We start from the raw sequence: 19,505 nt of genomic DNA on the forward strand, positions 1-19,505 counted from the left end.
CTTACTCTCACAGCCCCTCGCTTCGGAAGTCCCGCATGCACAGAGCCAGAAGTTATCCTGATAACAGACAGGATTGTGCAGGTTAGGCTAAGCTCCGCCTTCTCGTTTGACCCAGCCCACTTTTTTTTATTTTAAACACAACTTGCAATTTACCTCAGAAATGATTATGCTTGTATTTACATATGATCTTGACGTCTTTATTTCGACTTCTCAGACAGGGAGAATCATGTGTATGATAAGATTATTGCTAAAGGTGGGACGTACCCACGGAGGTACCCGGTATCTCCACATCACAAAGACCTCAGTGAGGGTAAGCTGTATATAAACACACACACTCACACACACACACATGCACATATACACAGTGTTACACTTATTCAATTTCATTTTGCTCCGTGGCATGTCAGGTCGGCGCACGTTTCCACGGATACGACGCCCCCAGGGTAACCTGTTCACGCTGGTGCCGTCACGTCGTTCCCTCAACGGCAGCGAGGAGAGTCTCGGAAGCTGGCAGCATGTCGACGCGCACTCCCGTCTCCGCCCCAAAGACCGCCCCAAAGACCGCCCACTGCCTCACAAGTGTAAGATGCGCTCACAGTAATGTGATTAGTTTTCAGTTGTATAATTAGAATGGGCCTAATAGGTATGATAGATGGACAGCACTTTATAGCTTTAGGATAGTAGCTAGGACTGAGAAGAGCGTTGTTATGGTTACAGTGTCGTGTGTCGTGTTTTGTAATCACAATGAAATATTACAGCAGACTTGTGTTTGCTTTCTGTAACAGTTATTTATATATGATATGAATAATATAATTCTTATAGTGTGGCATTATTAATAAACATGTGATTTGAGTAATTGTGTGTTTGTGTGTGTGTGTGTGTGTGTGTGTGTGTGTGTGTGTGTGTGTGTACTCAGCCCCCACAGCTCCTGTGACCTGGAGGAGAGGGAAACTGCTGGGTCAAGGTGCATTCGGACATGTTTATCTCTGCTATGATGTGGACACTGGACGGGAACTGGCAGCTAAACAGGTCCAGTTTGACCCAGAAAGCCCGGAGACCAGCAAAGTAATCCACACACACACACACACACACACACATTTCTGCTAGTCATAAGCCTACAGTACATTTTTTTGGCCCCCATGAGGCCACTGTTCTGGTGTTTTTTATTATCCATGAGTGGAATAAAAACACTTTATACATACACAGCTGGTAAGTATTGTAGGAGTTTTCTTTAAATAGCTTAATGTGTGTGTGTGTGTGTTACATTTTTGTTCTTTGTTCTGTCTAGGTTTCTCTCCATGCTAGCCTCCTGCTTGCTTTTCCCCCACACGCTAAAATGTTTTCCTGTCTGCCGCTGCAAAAACACACACTGTCACTTCCTGTATCTGTGTGTGAGTGTGTATATGTGTGTGTGTGTGTGTGTGTGTGTGGGTGTGTGTGTGTGGGTGTGTGTGTGTGTGTGTGTGTGTGTGTGTGTGAAAGAGAATGAGACAAAGAGAGAAAGAGAAAGCATGTATGTGAGGAGGGGTAAGGATAGGGAGAGAGGGGAGGTAGGTGTGTGTTCTAACATTTAATTTAACTGGGCTTCTACACACACACACACACACACACACACACACACACATAAATATCGGTCCTGCATTATTAGATATCTAAAAGGAGTGTGCTTGGCTTGCACTTGCTTTACCTTTCGTTTTGTTTTCCTTCCATCCACACAAAGCCTCACGCTTCATAAGTTCTCATTTCAGTTCCTCGAAAAACACGTCACGAAACCCGAAGGAAACCTCAGTTATTACTCAGTAACCATGTAAGGTCATGTTCTGAGAGCACCTCTCACTGTACGTCTGATGTTTCTTCACTGCAGGAGGTCAGCACTCTGGAGTGTGAGATTCAGCTACTGAAGAATCTGCATCACGAGCGCATCGTGCAGTACTACGGCTGCCTCCGGGACCACAACGAGAAGACATTGACCATCTTCATGGAGTACATGCCTGGGGTGTGTGCAAATCTCATGCTAAAGACAAAGCTGAATCTTTATTACTACGCATTCCAAATAAGTCACTCACAACATTTTTCATGCTCCACAGGGCTCGGTGAAAGACCAGCTGAAAGCGTACGGCGCGCTGACGGAGAACGTGACCCGCAAATACACCAGACAGATCCTGGAAGGAATGTCCTACCTGCACAGCAACATGATCGTCCACAGAGACATTAAAGGTGGGGACGAGTTTCTCATAAATCATTGTACATTAAATAATATGGTGTACTATTTTAAAAACATAAAGATACTATATCGCGTATGTAACGTCTTCGCGGAACATCGGTAGGTGCCAACATCCTGAGGGATTCGGCAGGGAACGTAAAACTCGGAGACTTCGGGGCCAGCAAGCGCCTGCAGACCATCTGCATGTCCGGGACGGGCGTGCGCTCGGTCACCGGGACTCCGTACTGGATGAGTCCGGAGGTCATCAGCGGAGACGGATACGGACGCAAAGCCGACGTGTGGTAAAGCCAGAAAACATTTAGTGACATCACTATACTTGACTGCGGGTATATCAGGGTGTTGCCCACCTGACAGGTAGCGCCATGAGCGCCAACCAAAAGAAAAACCATTACACTTGAGATCTTTGTTTAAATCTAACACACACTAGTTGCTTCATTACACACTGAAGACTTTAGTAGAAAGAGTAGAAGGTTGTTCCATATGTGATGTCACTCATGGAGGGTTTGATAAAGGTGTTTATCTCAGGGTACTAAGTACTTGCTTGTGTAGTCTGTAGTCTGCATTAACGGACATAATGAGATCGTTATAGTATCGAGTTCAAATATATTCGTTTTTAATTGTTTTCTATTCTCGATCATTCGATCCGATTTATTCTCACCGAGCAACCACCAGTTCCTGATTAATAAGAACTAATAAGAAAGAATCATCCAAACTAGATACATAACCACGAGAGAGAGAGAGTTTACATTTGCATTTATGGCGTCTGGCAGACGCTGTTATCCAGAGCGACTTACGTTTATCTCATTTATACGGCTGAGCAACTGAGGGTTAAGGGCCTTGCCCAGGAGTGACAGCTTGGTGACCCTGGGATTTGAACTCATGACCTTCCATTCAGTAGTCCCACACCTTAACCACTAAGCTACCACATCCCTACTCATATGGAACTTGACACATTATGTCATTAGAGAAGGAATCGGTGTCAGTGTGAGTTTGTGGGCTAAGCTCGAAACTGAAGGCTTGGAATGTTTGCGGAGTTAAAAATATCAAGAAAATTAACTTAAAAGTAAAAGGTAAATTCGAGGCCATCGAGCTATTTTTACAGCCAAGAAGAAAATATAGCACTTTCCCTCATAGTTTGACTAAGGAGGAGAAGTTCACCTGATGTTCAGGGATTTTCCTCGAAAGGCCAGATTGGACGTGGGCTCATCAGGAGAGAGCCGTGATTGGCCGAGAGCTGGTGAGACGGATCGTAGCAGTGACTCGGAATCTTCTGAGCCTTCAGAGTCATTTTAAGGAATCTCAACCAAGTCTCTCTCTCTCTCTCTCTCTCTCTCTCTCTCTCACAAACACACACATAGACTCACTTGTGCTATCAGTGTTTAGCGCTCCAGCCAATAAAAACACTGTATAATTGTCAACAGTTCTGCCAGGGAAAGTTTCCACCAAAACATTCCTGCACAGCCTCTGCCCTGGAATAAGTCTCTGCTTGACAGCTTGACGTATGTGTATGTGTGCGCCATTGTACCGCCTTACCGTAATAAACTCGAGCACACTATATCCCCACTCAGGTGTTTTTTAGCGTAATTATTTTAGACTTTGTTACTCATCACATCACACCATCCTGCTATTGATCATGTTCTTCTAACAGCATGCCCCTGTCGGACGAAGGGAATTTGCTTTGGCGTTACGTTTCCTGGCTTCTTATGGTCATTGTTAGCTGGTTTGTACTGCAGCTTCGGAGGTTCGGGGTTCATCTCAATAAGCTCTCAAGCTCCCTAGGTGCTCAATCAGTGGTCTGATCACTTTGCGGTCAATCACTTTGGGACACTGATGACTCAGTTTCTCATGATACTGGGTTTGTAGCAGTGTAAAAACCCAAACATATCCAATATTTGTTATAGATGTTTTACTTATATGTCGAATAAATACTTTAGCTTAATCAAAGCTGGATTATAGACTAGACACTTAAAAGTAATAATTTAACAGCTACAACAACCATAAGAAGCTACTCACTTTTGACGAAGACGGCTCAGAGTTTGGGTCGTCCACCATTTTTTTCGAGCTGAGACGTTTCACAAAACACGACGTCATCATTTCCAGTAAAAGAACATACCGATATATTTGAGATATTTGTGCCTAATTTGTATGTGTCCCCGTATGTGTTTTTGTGTGAAGGAGTCTCGGCTGCACTGTGGTGGAGATGCTGACGGAGAAGCCACCTTGGGCCGAGTACGAGGCCATGGCAGCCATCTTTAAAATCGCCACTCAGCCCACAAACCCGTTGCTGCCGTCGCACATCTCAGACCAGACCAGAGACTTCATTCGGCGCATCTTCGTCGAGGCCAAACACAGGCCGAGCGCAGAAGAGCTGCTCAGACACCCGTTTTCCCAGATCTTCTGCTGAGCGAGCTCTCGACCAGGACGCCTGCAAGCACGAAAGCCGTATTTACGACACGTAGCTCGATTGCAAAGTGATCACAAAGCAGAACAAAGCACAACACAAGAGCTGGGAAATCATCCAGCCAAAAGCGCTTAGATCTACATCTTTAGTTAGTCCTTTAACGGTGTTGTTGCAGTACAACGGTTCTACCAGCAGGGGGAAGCAAAAATCCATCAGCCAGATAAACGATGTATTGTGCAGCCTGCGTCTTCCAAAACAGAGCTGCGAGACGTTTACGGTCGCTGGCCATGTGGATCTGTTCTCGTCATCATCTCTGTCATCGAAATGACGATCCGTAACACTGTTGTCACTCTCTGGGTCAGTCACGTTAGTGTCCTGTTAGTCGCCAGTGTAGCAGAGCTACAGGCTGTGTTTCAGTCATGACGAGCTTTTCTTTCACTCACAGTCCAACTAAACGCTCTCCGTTACAGAGTGTGCAGATACATGACGCTTTTCTCTTACTGTCCTGACAATTCCTACGCTTTTTGAGGCAAAACTGTAACTGTAACGTCGCTGCAAGGGAATTCAACCGGCCTCACCTAATTCCTCACTCGCTACCATTCATCATTACACACACACACACACACACACACACCAAAAACTCTTAAGAGTATTTTTTTCTTTTCCCTCGGTTCTCCAGGATCATGGCGGGGGAACGTTTGAGTTTGTGGTGCGCTAGTTAAACTAGCTTGCTTAACTCTTAGCTAATATATTTTCTGTACTATAAGATGCAAGTATATATGTGGTATCAATTATATTATACTGTATTATTGTCGCTCGCTTAGTTATAGTACATATACACGTTATATCCACACATGACACACTACAGACACGCTGTAATGTTAACACCCATGATGTGTTAACTAGAGATGGGGGACTCGAGTCATATGACTTGACTCGAGTCAGACTTAAGTCGCAAATTTGAGACTTGAGACTTGCCTGACAGATATTAAAAAAAGACTCGACTTTGACTTGACATTCATGAGTTGAGACTTGACTCGGACTTGAGTTAAATGACTCAGAGGTGGGGGACTCGACTTGACTCGAAGTCAGACTTAAGTCGCAAATTTGAGACTTGAGACTTGCTTGACAAAGGTTAAAAAAAGACTCGACTTGACATTCATGACTTGAGGCTTACTCGTGACTTGCACGTGTGTGACTTACTCCCACCTCTGGTGTTTACTAGGTGGTGTGTAAACCAGTGTTTGGTCTACAAACACTAGTGCATTTATAATACAGAGAATATAATAGCTGATAGCATTTCTTTAAGTTGTTTAAAAGGTTACAGGCTTGTGGGATACGGCGACTTCATCCTCTCTGCACGATGTCACAGCACCACAACGTCCAGTGGCGTTTACGTCCTATGTATTACGTCGTATGTATTATGTCGTACGTGTTATCATCCAAAATATTTTCCAAAAAGAATAATAAATAACACAGCAGATAAGCCGGTCGAAGTATCAATCTACGAGAAGTTTCAGCGCTCGTCTCTGCCACCAAGCAGGTCCCGACCCTGAGGCTTATAATATAAATACAATATTGTGTCCTAATTACTGGAATGTGGACACAGTGGCTTGTTTCCTGCCTTGACTGGATGATTACACCGTATATATATCACTTACATATAGCAGTTACTCAAAAAAATATATATATACACGGTCGTTGATGGAGTCGTTGTTTTTTTTTTTTTTTGTGTGTTTATTTTACAGTCACATACTAATTTGAATAAACCAGGCCAGAGGTCACACAGGGTTTTTTTTTTTTTTTAGTTTCTTTTACAGTTGACAGTATTGCCTCAAATCGCTAGCAAGATATCGTTCCTTTTACTTATTAAAACGTGTTAGAGCTGGTGTTTGAATTTCTAGCTGAGAATAAGCCAAAGGAGACAAATTTCTCACCGGATGCAGATTGTGCCTTAAGCTCGGTGCGGAAGTGTTTTATTTTTATTTTTTATTATTATGATTATTTTTAAAAAATCTGAAGCACTTTTGTATAAATGAATGTTTTGTATTTACCACATTTTTATGTTTTTTTTTTTTTCTTGCCAAAGTTTCCATAATGTGAAATCTGTTTCACTTTTATTTATATTCCAGTGCTCAGCTGTCTTTTTTTTTGTTTGTTTGTTTTTTTTGGCTAGGCAAATATTCATGTATAAATATATTTTTATATCAATTTTTATATACGGAGACAGAACGACGCCTTTCGGAATACGAAAACGCGAGACGAGGTGGTGTTAGAAAGCCAAATCAAAGAGTAACAATGTTAGCAGCTGGTTTTGCAAAGACATTTTGTGCATTTCTGAGTGGAAAAGGCGCTCTGGTGGTTCGGCCCAAGCAGAAAAACTCAGTTTTGTGTGTGTGTGTGTGTGTGTGTGTGTGTGTGTGTGTGTGTGTGTGGCACTGCAGAAGAAAGCGATCATGAGATGTTCATGAGAAAAACGAGATGTTTTTCCAGGATGACTCGAAGACGCGGGTTATGATCGACACACACACCAAAACGGTGCCATTAATAAACTGCCCCAGAAGCTCCTTGCACCTGTGGGGTAGTTTAGGATGTCGAGAGGCAGCGAGAAGCGAGCGAGAGATTCGAACGGTTTTAAAAAGTCATGCACCTTTTCGATCGCTTCATGACTGTAGGAAGAACCTGAAATCACGACCTCGGTATTATCCGGTTCTGTCTGAGCGAAGAGACAAACTTTTGAACACAAACGTTTCTGCTTACTGCCATAAAATTATTATTCAGTTTCTAGAAATAATCTTTCCAGTTGACAGAAGCATCCTCAACTTCTGTCAGAGTGACAGTCTAATTGGAAACCCCTCGCTAGCCGTTCTCACGCCTCACAGGTGGCCACGATTGGCTAGAATCACTACGACTGACATGACATCATCCCTCCCATTCAGAGAGCGCAGCCTAGTTTAGTTCTCATGGCGTCAGTGAGATTCGTCTCACATTTACAGCATTTGGTAGACGCCCTCATCCACTTACTATCATCTAATCTTTATACAACTGAACAATTGAGGGTTAATGTGCCCCAGCAGTGGCAGTTTAGTCCGGGGATTCAAACTCACAACCTTCCTATCAGTGGTCCAGTATCTTAGCCACTGAGCTACCACATCCTTGTCTAATGATTTCCATGTGATCCGTACAGGAGATGTGGTATTGTGCAATATTAACATTCTCCGCAGGACATTCAGGACGGTTGTATATAACTTTAGCATCAGTTACTGTACTGTACTCTTTTATTTGTTTTGGATCCAGACTAGAACATCTCCATCATCATCCTCCATCTCAGCTTTTAGAGGTCGTGTAATACTGAGGTCACGAGGTAACCAAACGTGAAAGACACGGCCGGACGTGTTGAGACGCAGGAGGACGCCAGAGCGCCGGGTTCCACTCGGCTCGACGGTTTTGTTTAGCTCAGGGTTTGAGTCACACGTGTCCCCTACGAATCACATGGCCGATATCTCCTTTGGCCGGTGACGAACAGTTTCGACGTGGCTGCTGTTGTGTTTCTGGCAGCTAGCTTTCCGTTTTGTACCAATTTTTCACTCTACAGAATTTCGGAGTGTTTTATTGGCTGGAGTTGCGTATGTGTGAGAACCCTGAGGTAAGCAGAAGACTATAAAGCAATAAATGAATTATATATGATGATGTATCATGACATAGGACTTGCAGTGCAAAGTCTTAATGTATCAAAGTCATTTACAATAAAAATAAATGTATGCTCTGAAACTTGAACCTTCTTCCTCTTTGATTAATATATAATAAGTTTAATTCATGTCTCATCTACATCAGACAAAACTGATGGGTGATCGTCTCAAATTTCCAGTCGAATCGTCATAATATTTACATCCTTAAAGGCTAAAATTCATCTTCTACCGCTTACCCGAACTACCTCGGGTCACGGGGAGCCTGTGCCTATCTCAGGCGTCATCGGGCATCAAGGCAGGATACACCCTGGACGGAGTGCCAACCCATCACAGGGCACACACACACACACTCTCATTCACTCATGCAATCACACACTACGGACAATTTTCCAGAGATGCCAATCAACCTACCATGCATGTCTTTGGACCGGGGGAGGAAACCGGAGTACCCGGAGGAAACCCCCGAGGCACGGGGAGAACATGCAAACTCCACACACACAAGGTGGAGGCGGGAATTGAACCCCCAACCCTGGAGGTGTGAGGCGAACGTGCTAACCACTAAGCCACCATGCCCCCCCCCAGTGTAACATGTTCTGTGATATCAGTAAAATTTAAGTCTCTAAACACATGATGAAGCTGCATTACATTTAGCAGACACCCTTATCCAGAGAGACTTACGTTTAATCTCACTTTTATACAACTGATCAATTGAGGGTTAAGGGCCTTGCTCAGGGGTCCAGCAGTGGCAGCTGGGTGGACGTAGGAACTGATCTCACAACCTTCCGATTGGGAGCCCAACACCTTAACCACTAGGCTACCACATCCCCCATTGCCTCTATTACCGCTCTACACAGTACACATCTATTCTCCAGCATCAGAAATAATGCCATGTCAGACACAGCTAGTGTGTGTGACGTGTGTGTGTGTTTGTGTGAGCATGTTGCTGAGCTCCTTTGGCACCGTCGTCTCTGTCTGTGTTCATGTGGAGCCGATCCGAGGTGCTAAATAACACCATGACTTTATGAATAGACTCCATTGTGGCATCTGTAAAGAAGCTGCTCGATTGATGCCTTTTCTGCCTGAAATAAACGAGAAGATGGAGAGAGACAGAGAGAGACAGAGAGAGAGAGACGCACAATAGCACCGGACGGAATGAGACCTTCACAAAGGTTCCTTTAAGTGACGGGAGTAAAGGCTTTACGGCTGCTGCTTTATTGCGCAGTTTTTTATCTCCACATACAGACGCTCAGCACTGTGGACTGAGCAACTCACATATATTTTACTATCACGAGCAATACATGTCTCTTTAACATTTACAGACTTTCCAAGCAGTCTGTGTCTTCTCCTGTATGTAGGATATAATTCAGGTCCGTCAGTGCTGAGAAACAGTTCACTAGCCAAAAAAAAAAACATCTCTGCCTATGAAGACTGAACAGAAGCTGACACGGATGAAGACGAAGATGATTTATATTCACAGACCGTGGATGAAATTGTGTTTTTTTTTTCTTTAACTGTAGATCTACAAGATGTCCAACAAGGCAGGAGTGTGAAATAAACCAGTTAGGATCATGCTGTTATGGGAAAACAATCAACAATGGGGCAGTGAAATGACAGAGATTTTAATTCCTTGTAGCAAATTGGTGCGTTTCTTTAAAAAAAATTAGATTTATTTCCATTATTAATAAAAAGACCCCAACCAAACCAAAAAAAATCTGCATGAAATATTCCTACAAATCCAAAACAAGCCTAAAAACCCTTTTTTTTTAGAATAAAATTTTTATTTTTATTTTTATAAAACTTCTTCACTCTCACTCACTCACTCATCTTCTACCGCTTATCCGAACTACCTCGGGTCACGGGGAGCCTGTGCCTATCTCAGGAGTCATCGGGCATCAAGGCAGGATACACCCTGGACACACTCTCATTCACTCACACAATCACACACTACGGACAATTTTCCAGAGATGCCAATCAACCTACTATGCATGTCTTTGGACCGGGGAGGAAACCGGAGTACCCGGAGGAAACCCCCAAGGCACGGGGAGAACATGCAAACTCCACACACACAAGGCGGAGGCGGGAATCGAACCCCCAACCCTGGAGGTGTGAGGCGAACGTGCTAACCACTAAGCCACCGTGCCCCCCAGATTTTTGTAAAATAAATAAATAAACAAAAAATAATCATTTTAAAAATTAGTACATAATAAATGCACTGGTTTTCTAGTTCTATATAATGCTGTTGAATGTCTGAAACAAGTTTCATTACTTTCTCACGTTCTAGTCGCTATAAATCAGTCACCGACCTCTAAAACAGAATCTCCTCCTTTCTTAAAAGTGTCCAGCTTCACTTTACCTGTCTGACACTGAAGACTCCTTCCCTACATGTTGAATAAACGTCTCCTTACAGACTATGAGATATGAGCCGTTGTCATAGAAGCTAAAATATATTATTAGGTGCCATTTTGTCAGGTAATACTAGGACAGTTACTTGCCAGACCACTAGGTGGGTTATTCCCTCGTGGACGGTGTTTATGGCTTCTGTCTAATCTCAGCTTTAGACTCCATCGAGGCAGGTATTGTGAGTGTATCAGTGTTGCTGTCTCGCTCATTGTGATCTGAGCAGGGTTTTAGAGGATCCGGTGCTGACTCGCTTCATTCCCGTCAACACTGCTGTCAATCACAACACACGGCGTGTGCACTTCTCTCAAACCTACCTGTTTCGTTTTAGAGGATTCGAAAAGGACGCACTTAGTGGGGTCATGATATACCTAGCATAAAAACGTGTCGTGATGAATTTATGATTTATATAATAAAACACTTCAGCACAAGCTGTTCGTGTTGATTATCGTCCTCTGTGGAAGTGCTTTCCTCTTATCTCATCCCAATACTAAACAATACCGGATAAAAATATCTAGAATAAAGAAAACATAAAATAAAGAACGATGCATTGAATGTTTTTGTTTAATCAATTTTATATATTTAATGTCTTCAGAACAAGTTAGTTCCACACTTCCGTTATAACAGCTGGAGAGATGGGGGACTCGGGTCATATGACTTGACTCGAGTCAGACTTAAGTCGCAAATTTGAGACTTGAGACTTGCTTGACAAATATTTTAAAAAAAAAGACTCGACTTGACTTTGACTTGACATTCATGACTTGAGATTGACTCAGACTTGAGTTAAATGATTCAGAGATGGGGACTCGCCTTGACTCGAGTCAGACTTAAGTCGCAATTTTGAGACTTAAAATTTTGAGACTTAAGACTTGCTTGACAAATATTAAAAAGACTTGACTTGACTTTGACTTCACATTCATGACTTGAGGCTTGACTCGGACTTGAGTTAAATGACTCAGAGATGGGGGACTCGACTTGACTTGAGTCAGACTTAAGTTGCAATTTTGAGACTTAAGACTTGCTTGACAAATATTAAAAAAGACTCGACTTGACTTTGACTTCACATTCATGACTTGAGGCTTGACTCGAACTTGAATTAAATGACTCAGAGATGGGGGACTCGACTGTCATGTTGGTGGGGTGTACAAACTTTTGCACACAGCTGTATCTGTTTGTTCGAGCTTGGTGAGTAACACAATGTAGAGGGGAATAACTCTATAAATCTGTTTAATGAGCTTCTGGTGCAGAATCACACACACACACACACACACACACACACACACACACACACACACACACACACACAAATCAGCTGTTTGACTTACTCCCAGCTCTACAGCAGAGACTGAAGAAGAGAAAGGAGAAAGCTGGAAAGAGTTTGCTTTGGAAAACTCTAATGCACTTGTTTGACTTGCGGTTTTGAACTTTTTAACTTTTCTCTCTCTCTCTCTCTCTCTCTCTCTCTCTCTCTCTCTCTCTCTCTCTCTCTCTCTCTCTCAATGTTCACTGTCTGAAAGGTCTTCAGTTACGGCATCTGAGGCAACCACGCTCCTTCCCTGAGCAATCCTCTCAGCGTGGTGACTTCTCTCTTATTAATGTCGCCGCTGCTCTAATCCTAAAGCACAAATCAGCTGAGGACCTTCGCTGGAAAAACTCCTATAATAAGAATTCTTCAGGATCTTTCATCTGCTCCTCACTAACTCATGTAATAGTGCTGGCATTAGACCCGGCAGCCATTTATCCTTTCTTCCACCTGCGAGCTGTTTGGCTAATCTGATCAAGGCAGACGATAATAGTCTCTAGATTGAAATACTGTATATTTATACATGTAGCTTTGAGCTACAAGCACAACACTGGGTGTCTTTGCACGAACTCGCTCACTGTGATGGGTTAATAACAGATTTCAGGCACTACGTGCATTTAAAAACACACTGCATAGCCGCGTTCACACTGCAAGTCTTAATGCTCAATTCGGATATTTTGCTCAGATCTGATTTTTTTGTTTGGCTGTTCACATTACCTTTTAAAATGTGGCCTATATCAGATACCAGTGTGAACTGTTTGAGGTTTCGAACTGACCCGCATGCGCAAACGAACAATAACAATAACGTCACACGCAGCACGCTGTTGCGCTAAAGTTAGCGAGGTTATGGATGAAGTAAGTATTTTTCGCTTTTCTTTCTAAATGTTTGTGTAACGGCAGCACAGAGACGCAGTGTTTTGAAAATTTTCGGATGTCGAGGGCAACTTTTGATTATTTGATCCATTTTGTAGGCGTAGTCACGTTTGTGTGCGAACTCGCCGGCGCATAATTGTGACGAATGTCGATGTAGATTGACGTAAAAGTCGCATCAAATCCACCTTGGTTGTTCACACTGCGGCCACATTGGAAAAAATCAGATTTGGGTCTGATTCAGGACCACATATGGAAGTGGTCTGAATCTGATTTGAAAAAAAAATCAGATCTGGGCTAGATTTGAGTGTTCACACTACTCCTGAAGAAGTCTGACATGGTCACATGACCCCAAAAAAAATCAGATTTGGGCCACTTTTACCTGCAGTGTGAACGTGGCCCATGTCTCAGTATGGTAACACTGAACCATAGAACTAAAAGATATAAACAATACATTGGATGTGTGATCACATTTTTTCCCTGTTTTTTTGCTCATTGTTCCAAAATGGAATCCATTTGCAATTGTGACATGTGATAGCCAATCAGAACAGTTCATATGGTTCTGTGATCTACAGTGAATAAAAAAAAACGGCTATGGAATCCGATCGCTTTAACCGACCTTGGAGCTCTATTCACTGCTAATCTGGCATCTCAGGCAAACCTTGAAACAAACCAAGCAGGGGAAATAAGCTAGCCGCCATGCCGCCATGCTCCAGCCCAATACAGAATTATGATATATGGCATTTATTTAATAGTACTGCCACTTTAAGGGGTAAGTCTGGACACTTCTAATGATATCATTCCCTTTTTTGTTTGACTGAGACTTTGTTTTTTTTTGTCCATGTTTGTGTCTGTTTTAAAACTTTCTAAACTTTCCAGTAATTATCAAGGATGGACGAATGGATTGGTGGAGGGAACAACAGGTGGGTGGAAGCATGGGAATGATTGACTAGTAGTTGCATGGATTGGTGGAGGGATGGGTGGATAGGTAAAGGAATTGATTGGCTGTTGAGTGGGTGGAGAGATCCTGTGTGTTTATTAGCTTGGAATGTAAAGTGCCCTTGGGCTATGAAATGGTTCTATATAAAATTATTATTATTATTATTATTATTATTATTATTATTATTAGTTTATTTTTATCATTATGGCAACCTCAGAGGTGTGAATGAATGTGTAAGTATCCCTGTGTAAATTTTCCATACATATCTTTTCAATAAGCCCCTTTTCATGTGTGTTTGTGTGTGTGTGTGTGTGAGAGAGGGGGGGGGGGTGGAGGGAGGGAGAGAAAGAGAGAGAGAGAAAGTGAGAGAGAGAAAGAGAGGGAGAGAGAGAGAGAAAGTGAGAGATAGAGAGAGAGAGAGAGAGAGAGAGAGAGAGAGAGAGAAAGTGAGAGAGAGAGAGAGAGAGAGAGACAGAGAGAGAGAGAGAGAGAGAGAGAGAGAGAGAGAGAGAGAGAGAGAGTGAGAGAGAGAAAGAGAGGGGGAGAGAGAGAGAGAGAGAGAGAGAGAGAGAGAGAGAGAGAGAGAGAGAAAGAGAGGGAGAGAGAGAGAGAGAGAGAGAGAGAGAGAGAGAGAGAGAGAGAGAGAGAGAGAGAGAGAGAGAGAGAGAGAGAGTGAGAGAGAGAAAGAGAGGGAGAGAGAGAGAGAGAGAGAGAGAGAGAGAGAGAGAGAGAGAGAGAGAGAGAGAGAGAGTGAGAGAGAGAAAGAGAGGGAGAGAGAGAGAGAGAGGGAGAGAGAGAGAGAGAGAGAGAGATCTCTCAATGGCAGGAAATGAGATTAAAGATGACATCATCAAATCCTACAACCAATGACTAGATGACTCAACATCAGAAGCTGATAATATTGGTGAGGGTTTATGGCCTAAACTTAAAAATAATAATTAATAAATAAAATGAACAATAAAAAAAATAAATTAATAAAATGAACAATTTACTGGTGGAAATGCTTCAGTCCGACCTTTTATTACACACTAATCATCCACCGGTCTTCACCCATGCTTGTAGAAATTTCTAGAACATTCTATTATTTATTTACATGCACTAGCAAAACTATTATTTAAAATTGATTATATATTAAAACGTATTCCATACTCATTTCATCCTCCCTATGGACATGTTCTTTGTCTCCTACCATTCAAGTGCAAAAGTTTGTGCCCCCATTAAGGCCTTCTTACCCCATCCAAATAGCTTCTAGGTGATGGAAATGGGGGAGGGGTATGCAAACTTTTGCACTCAGCTGTAACTCCAGCTTTGTGCAACATGTACATGTGATGTATGACATGCATGAGCGTTGATCTGCATATTCGCAGCATTTGTATGATTTTATATTGTTAGAGTATGTAGCTGTTCCCAGTGTTATGGTGAAATAAGGGTTAAAGGTCAGCACTCAGCTTGAATTCACAGGAAGCTGAACATAAACCTTCGAACTGTCTTACAGACCAGGAACATCTATAAAAAGTGATGAAGAAAACACAGAAATCTGGATACCTGCTGTAAAACATGGAGGTGGATCAGTGATGGCTTGAAGCTGTTGCCTTGTCAACAGTGATGTCATCAAGAATTCTACCAAGTCGCAGGATATTTTAGGCTAAACTTTGGTCACATGTCATGCAATGGATTTTTTTTATACGACGATGACCACCAACACACATCCAAATCAACCCAAGGTCCATTGTTTCAGGTGTCATTCCAGCCTCTGGATCTGAAATCTACTAAAAATCTATGATCCACATGAACAAAAGGAGCTTGAGCAGTTCTGCATAAAGGATCACCCGGGATTCCTGTACAAGTCGAATTGACCGTAAAGCAAAACTGAGACAGCCGTTTAGCGATTCAACAGCTTTAGCCTGATGATGATGTTTCCAGGATTAGCACAATAGAGCAGCCAGACTCATAGTCTCTTTTCAATCAGCTTATATAGTCTCACCAGTGCTTGTTAAAAAATACCCCCACACACAGGCTCATGGAAACATGGAGTTATACCAACATTTACACACAAGAGTGTTTCATTTCACTCTCACATCTTTCACTTTCTTTCTCTGTGGATCTCAGTCTCTGTTTTTTTTTATTGCTCTCCTTGAGGGATGAATAGAATTTTTGTGTCTCCATGTGGCCCCACAGTTCATCACGCACATACACACAGAATGAGAATGAAAGATGTTTGTCACTGACTGGACAGGCATAAACAATTCCCACACAAAGAGTTAGTGACACCCAACCCCCATTGCCCACTTTCTCCCCTCCTTTCCCCCTTCAGCTCTTTCTCTACCCCATTCTCTATAAAAGCCTTCTCTGCACTCACCCACAGCCCCATTTACCTCTCATCATGGAGACCCAGCGTGTACTCTCGTCCTACCGAAAGCGTTTTGGGACTCAGAGCAGCCCTTCAGCCCCACTTATTACCAGGAGCCTCGGGCGTCTGTCCCTCCACAGCACCCCACGACACACGGCCCTGTCCAGCCCCAGCGTGTCCCGTCTGTCCCTGGGAACCGAGAGGCTTGACTTCTCTGCCGACTCGCTACTTAAGGCTCAGTACCGTGAGACGCGCACCAATGAGAAGGTGGAGATGATGGGCCTGAACGACCGCTTCGCTAGCTACATCGAGAAAGTACGTTTCCTTGAACAGCAGAACAAGGTACTGGTGGCCGAGCTGAATCAGCTGCGTGGGAAGGAGCCAAGCCGTCTCGGGGACATCTATCAAGAGGAGCTGAGGGAGCTGCGCAGGCAGGTGGATGGCCTGAATAATGCCAAGGCACGGCTGGAGATTGAGAGGGACAACCTAGCAGCTGACGTGGGCACACTGAAGCAGAGGTGAGGGATAGATGAATAGATGTATGGATGGAATGGTTGTGGGATGAATGGATCAATGTATATTTGATTGAATTGTGCATGGTGAATTGGAGAATGGTTTGGTGGATGAATGGCTGAACAGATCAACAGAGGTATGGATGGACGAATGGATTGGTGGAGGGATGGGTGGGTGGGTGGAGTGGTAAGAAGGACCAGCGGGTGGGTGAAAGCATGGGAAGAACTGATCGGTAGATGAGTGGATTGGTGTAGGGATAAGTGGTTAGGTAAAGGGATTGATTTGTTGAAGGATGGATGGATGGATGGATGAATGGAGGGATTTTTTCAATGGAAAAAATTGACAGATTTGATATAATCATAATACATTTTCATTTTGCAGTCTTTTGCTAATACGTAATAGAATTATGTGAAAAGTTTAGGGGATCATTTTTTCCCCCTGGTCATTTTTATGAGTATAAAAATAAAGTTTTCCAAACAAAGCTTAATGGATGAAGTTTGAAATGAGTGGGAGTGACAGACTTGTGCATGCCAGAAGACATCGCACCGAGGGAGTGTGATACACAGCAGATGGGGTAGATTGCAAAACACCCTCAGAGGTCAACAGGCTGAGCAGCATCCACTCAATCGGTGTTCAGTGAGCCAAAGTAACAAGCAGTCATATAAGACACCAAAACCCAGACATGACTAGGCATACATGTGACAGCACTGAGGGTCGAATGCTCATACTTTCACACACTGCTGCTTGTTTCTAAAGCCTGACCCTTTATCAAACCTAATCCCTGAAGCTGTTGCGTTGGGGGGCTGGGATGGGCGGATCAGGCTCATGTTTGAAAAGAAAGGCAAGTGAATGAATGAAATGTGCACAGGGGTATTGTGACCTCCACAAAGGGCCTAAACCCTGTGCAGACATCCTGCTGCACCAGCAACTAGTTGCATATTTATGTTGGCTTTGTAGAAGCCAACATTCTGTTTTCCTATTTAAGCTTTGACAAAAAATTATAAAATTTAATGCGGCCTAGGGCTTTCGAGCCACATGCACCAAATTCGGATATGTCATAGAACCTGGTCTGAAGTTTGTTGCTATTACTTTTCTAAGCGATCCGAGTACCGGTACTTCCGGTACCGGGTCTCAAAGTGGCCTTTTTTCCCATAGACTCCCATTATAAATTTTGGAGGTTTATAACTCGGCAAGCTTTCAATCTATCTACACCGAACTCTGCCAGCTCCTTTAGGGTGATACTCAACAAACATTTAAATTGGTGTACCGACTGGCCTTTCGGTTGTCCCACAGCCCCGCCCCAAATATATGCAAAATTAAAAAACTTTTTACAACATGGACATGTGACATATCAAAACACTCAGAACAATGAGGGGAACTTCCTCACGTGTATTCCGATGACGTCATGTGACGTCACGTGATGTCACGTGAAAATAAAATATTTTGCACAACATGGGCATGTGATATATCAAAACACTCAGCCCAATGAGGGGAACTTCCTCAGGAATATTCGGATGACGTCACATGTTCGTCTCCACTTGCCTCCAAATGTTTTGGCACCCTAACTTTCTGTCCACTTGCCTCCAAAAGTAACACTGACCCTTATGTCCACTCGCCTCCAAAAAACACCGGCCTTTGCGAATACTTGCCTCGTCAAAGCCAACATCAAAGTTTGTCGCGACGAACTTTACAAATCTAGTCTCTCAGCTACACTGGCATTAGGAATTTGCACATCAATCTCTATTTTTATAGATTGTGATTCTTGGTCAACTGATCTTTCCACAAAATGTACATAAATTCATATCACATTAATTAAAGGATCGCCTACATCTAATTTTTACTTCATGATGTTTTGCTGGCATACAAAATGTAAAAGTGTGGAGTCTGGGATTCATTCATTCATTCATCCATTCATTTGCATATTTATCCAATGATCAGCATCAATCATCATTAAGAGCACAACTTAATATTTATAAATTCTTTTCTTTCAATCCCCCCTTCTTTATCCCAGCCTTAGCATTAGCTGAGCAGTTGAGGGTCATGATGATCGTCTTTAACGGCATTTTTAACTTGTTACTTTCTCTCGAATGGATCGTTCCTATCAGTTTGGGTTCAATTTATAACCAAAATATCCAAAGTTTGGTAAATCGACCGAATTTAGGGGAGCTACAGATAAATGTGGGTTAAAGCTTAAAACCATTACTTACCAGGGGATGATGTAAAGTTGGAAGCAGACAATTTTCTGGAATGTTTTTGTATGCTGAAGCATGACCTCTACTGGAGCTAAGATGTTCTGACCTGTTCCTGTATGACAATCTGATACAGATCTCATTACATTGACCTTTTCCTGTAACTCACACCAGTCAGTACACTCACTTTTTCAGAATGAAAATCTTGTTTTGTTGTAAATATTGGGTGTGTGCGGTGTGAGCATTGGGCCAACTATCCATGATCATCTTATTTATGAGTCAACATTTCCATTTTCCGGAGGCTTTATGCCAACTCAAGTCAAATACTAACACCGGTCACCTTATGCCACATCTGGTGCTGTCTTGAGTGTGAGTGTTTATCACTGTTCTGATATGATATAATATGGGAAATCAGACAGTGTTAGATTTTATTGTCTTGGGATCGTTGTTTGTTCTGTGATGGACAATAAAAATGATCTTGTATCTCAGTGGGGAATCAATTATATTAATTATTATTAATGTTCTTTCTTTCTTTCTTTCTTTCTTTCTTTCTTTTTTTTAATGGGTATTGTTTTGTAATGAGTGTAGTGTAATGAGTTTTATTTGATGAGTGTTGTGTGATGAGTGTT

General features: G+C 42.7%; 2 protein-coding genes across 2 annotated transcripts in view; both read left to right on the forward strand.

Moving 5' to 3' along the window:
* map3k3 (mitogen-activated protein kinase kinase kinase 3) overlaps positions 1 to 8,396 on the forward strand; it is a 29,981-nt gene extending 21,585 nt beyond the window's left edge. Inside the window, exons 10-17 of the mRNA XM_060893123.1 lie at positions 14 to 81; positions 215 to 310; positions 408 to 581; positions 917 to 1,065; positions 1,865 to 1,996; positions 2,088 to 2,217; positions 2,328 to 2,505; positions 4,400 to 8,396. Coding sequence (XP_060749106.1) covers positions 14 to 81; positions 215 to 310; positions 408 to 581; positions 917 to 1,065; positions 1,865 to 1,996; positions 2,088 to 2,217; positions 2,328 to 2,505; positions 4,400 to 4,628 — 1,156 coding nt within the window. The 3' untranslated portion in view covers positions 4,629 to 8,396. The remainder of the gene's footprint in view (positions 1 to 13; positions 82 to 214; positions 311 to 407; positions 582 to 916; positions 1,066 to 1,864; positions 1,997 to 2,087; positions 2,218 to 2,327; positions 2,506 to 4,399) is intronic.
* Positions 8,397 to 16,205: 7,809 nt separating this feature from the next.
* gfap (glial fibrillary acidic protein) overlaps positions 16,206 to 19,505 on the forward strand; it is an 8,158-nt gene continuing 4,858 nt past the window's right edge. Inside the window, exon 1 of the mRNA XM_060892979.1 lies at positions 16,206 to 16,692. Coding sequence (XP_060748962.1) covers positions 16,208 to 16,692 — 485 coding nt within the window. The 5' untranslated portion in view covers positions 16,206 to 16,207. The remainder of the gene's footprint in view (positions 16,693 to 19,505) is intronic.

Source organism: Tachysurus vachellii, chromosome 18 (genome assembly GCF_030014155.1).
Source record: "Tachysurus vachellii isolate PV-2020 chromosome 18, HZAU_Pvac_v1, whole genome shotgun sequence".
Taxonomy (NCBI): domain Eukaryota; kingdom Metazoa; phylum Chordata; class Actinopteri; order Siluriformes; family Bagridae; genus Tachysurus; species Tachysurus vachellii.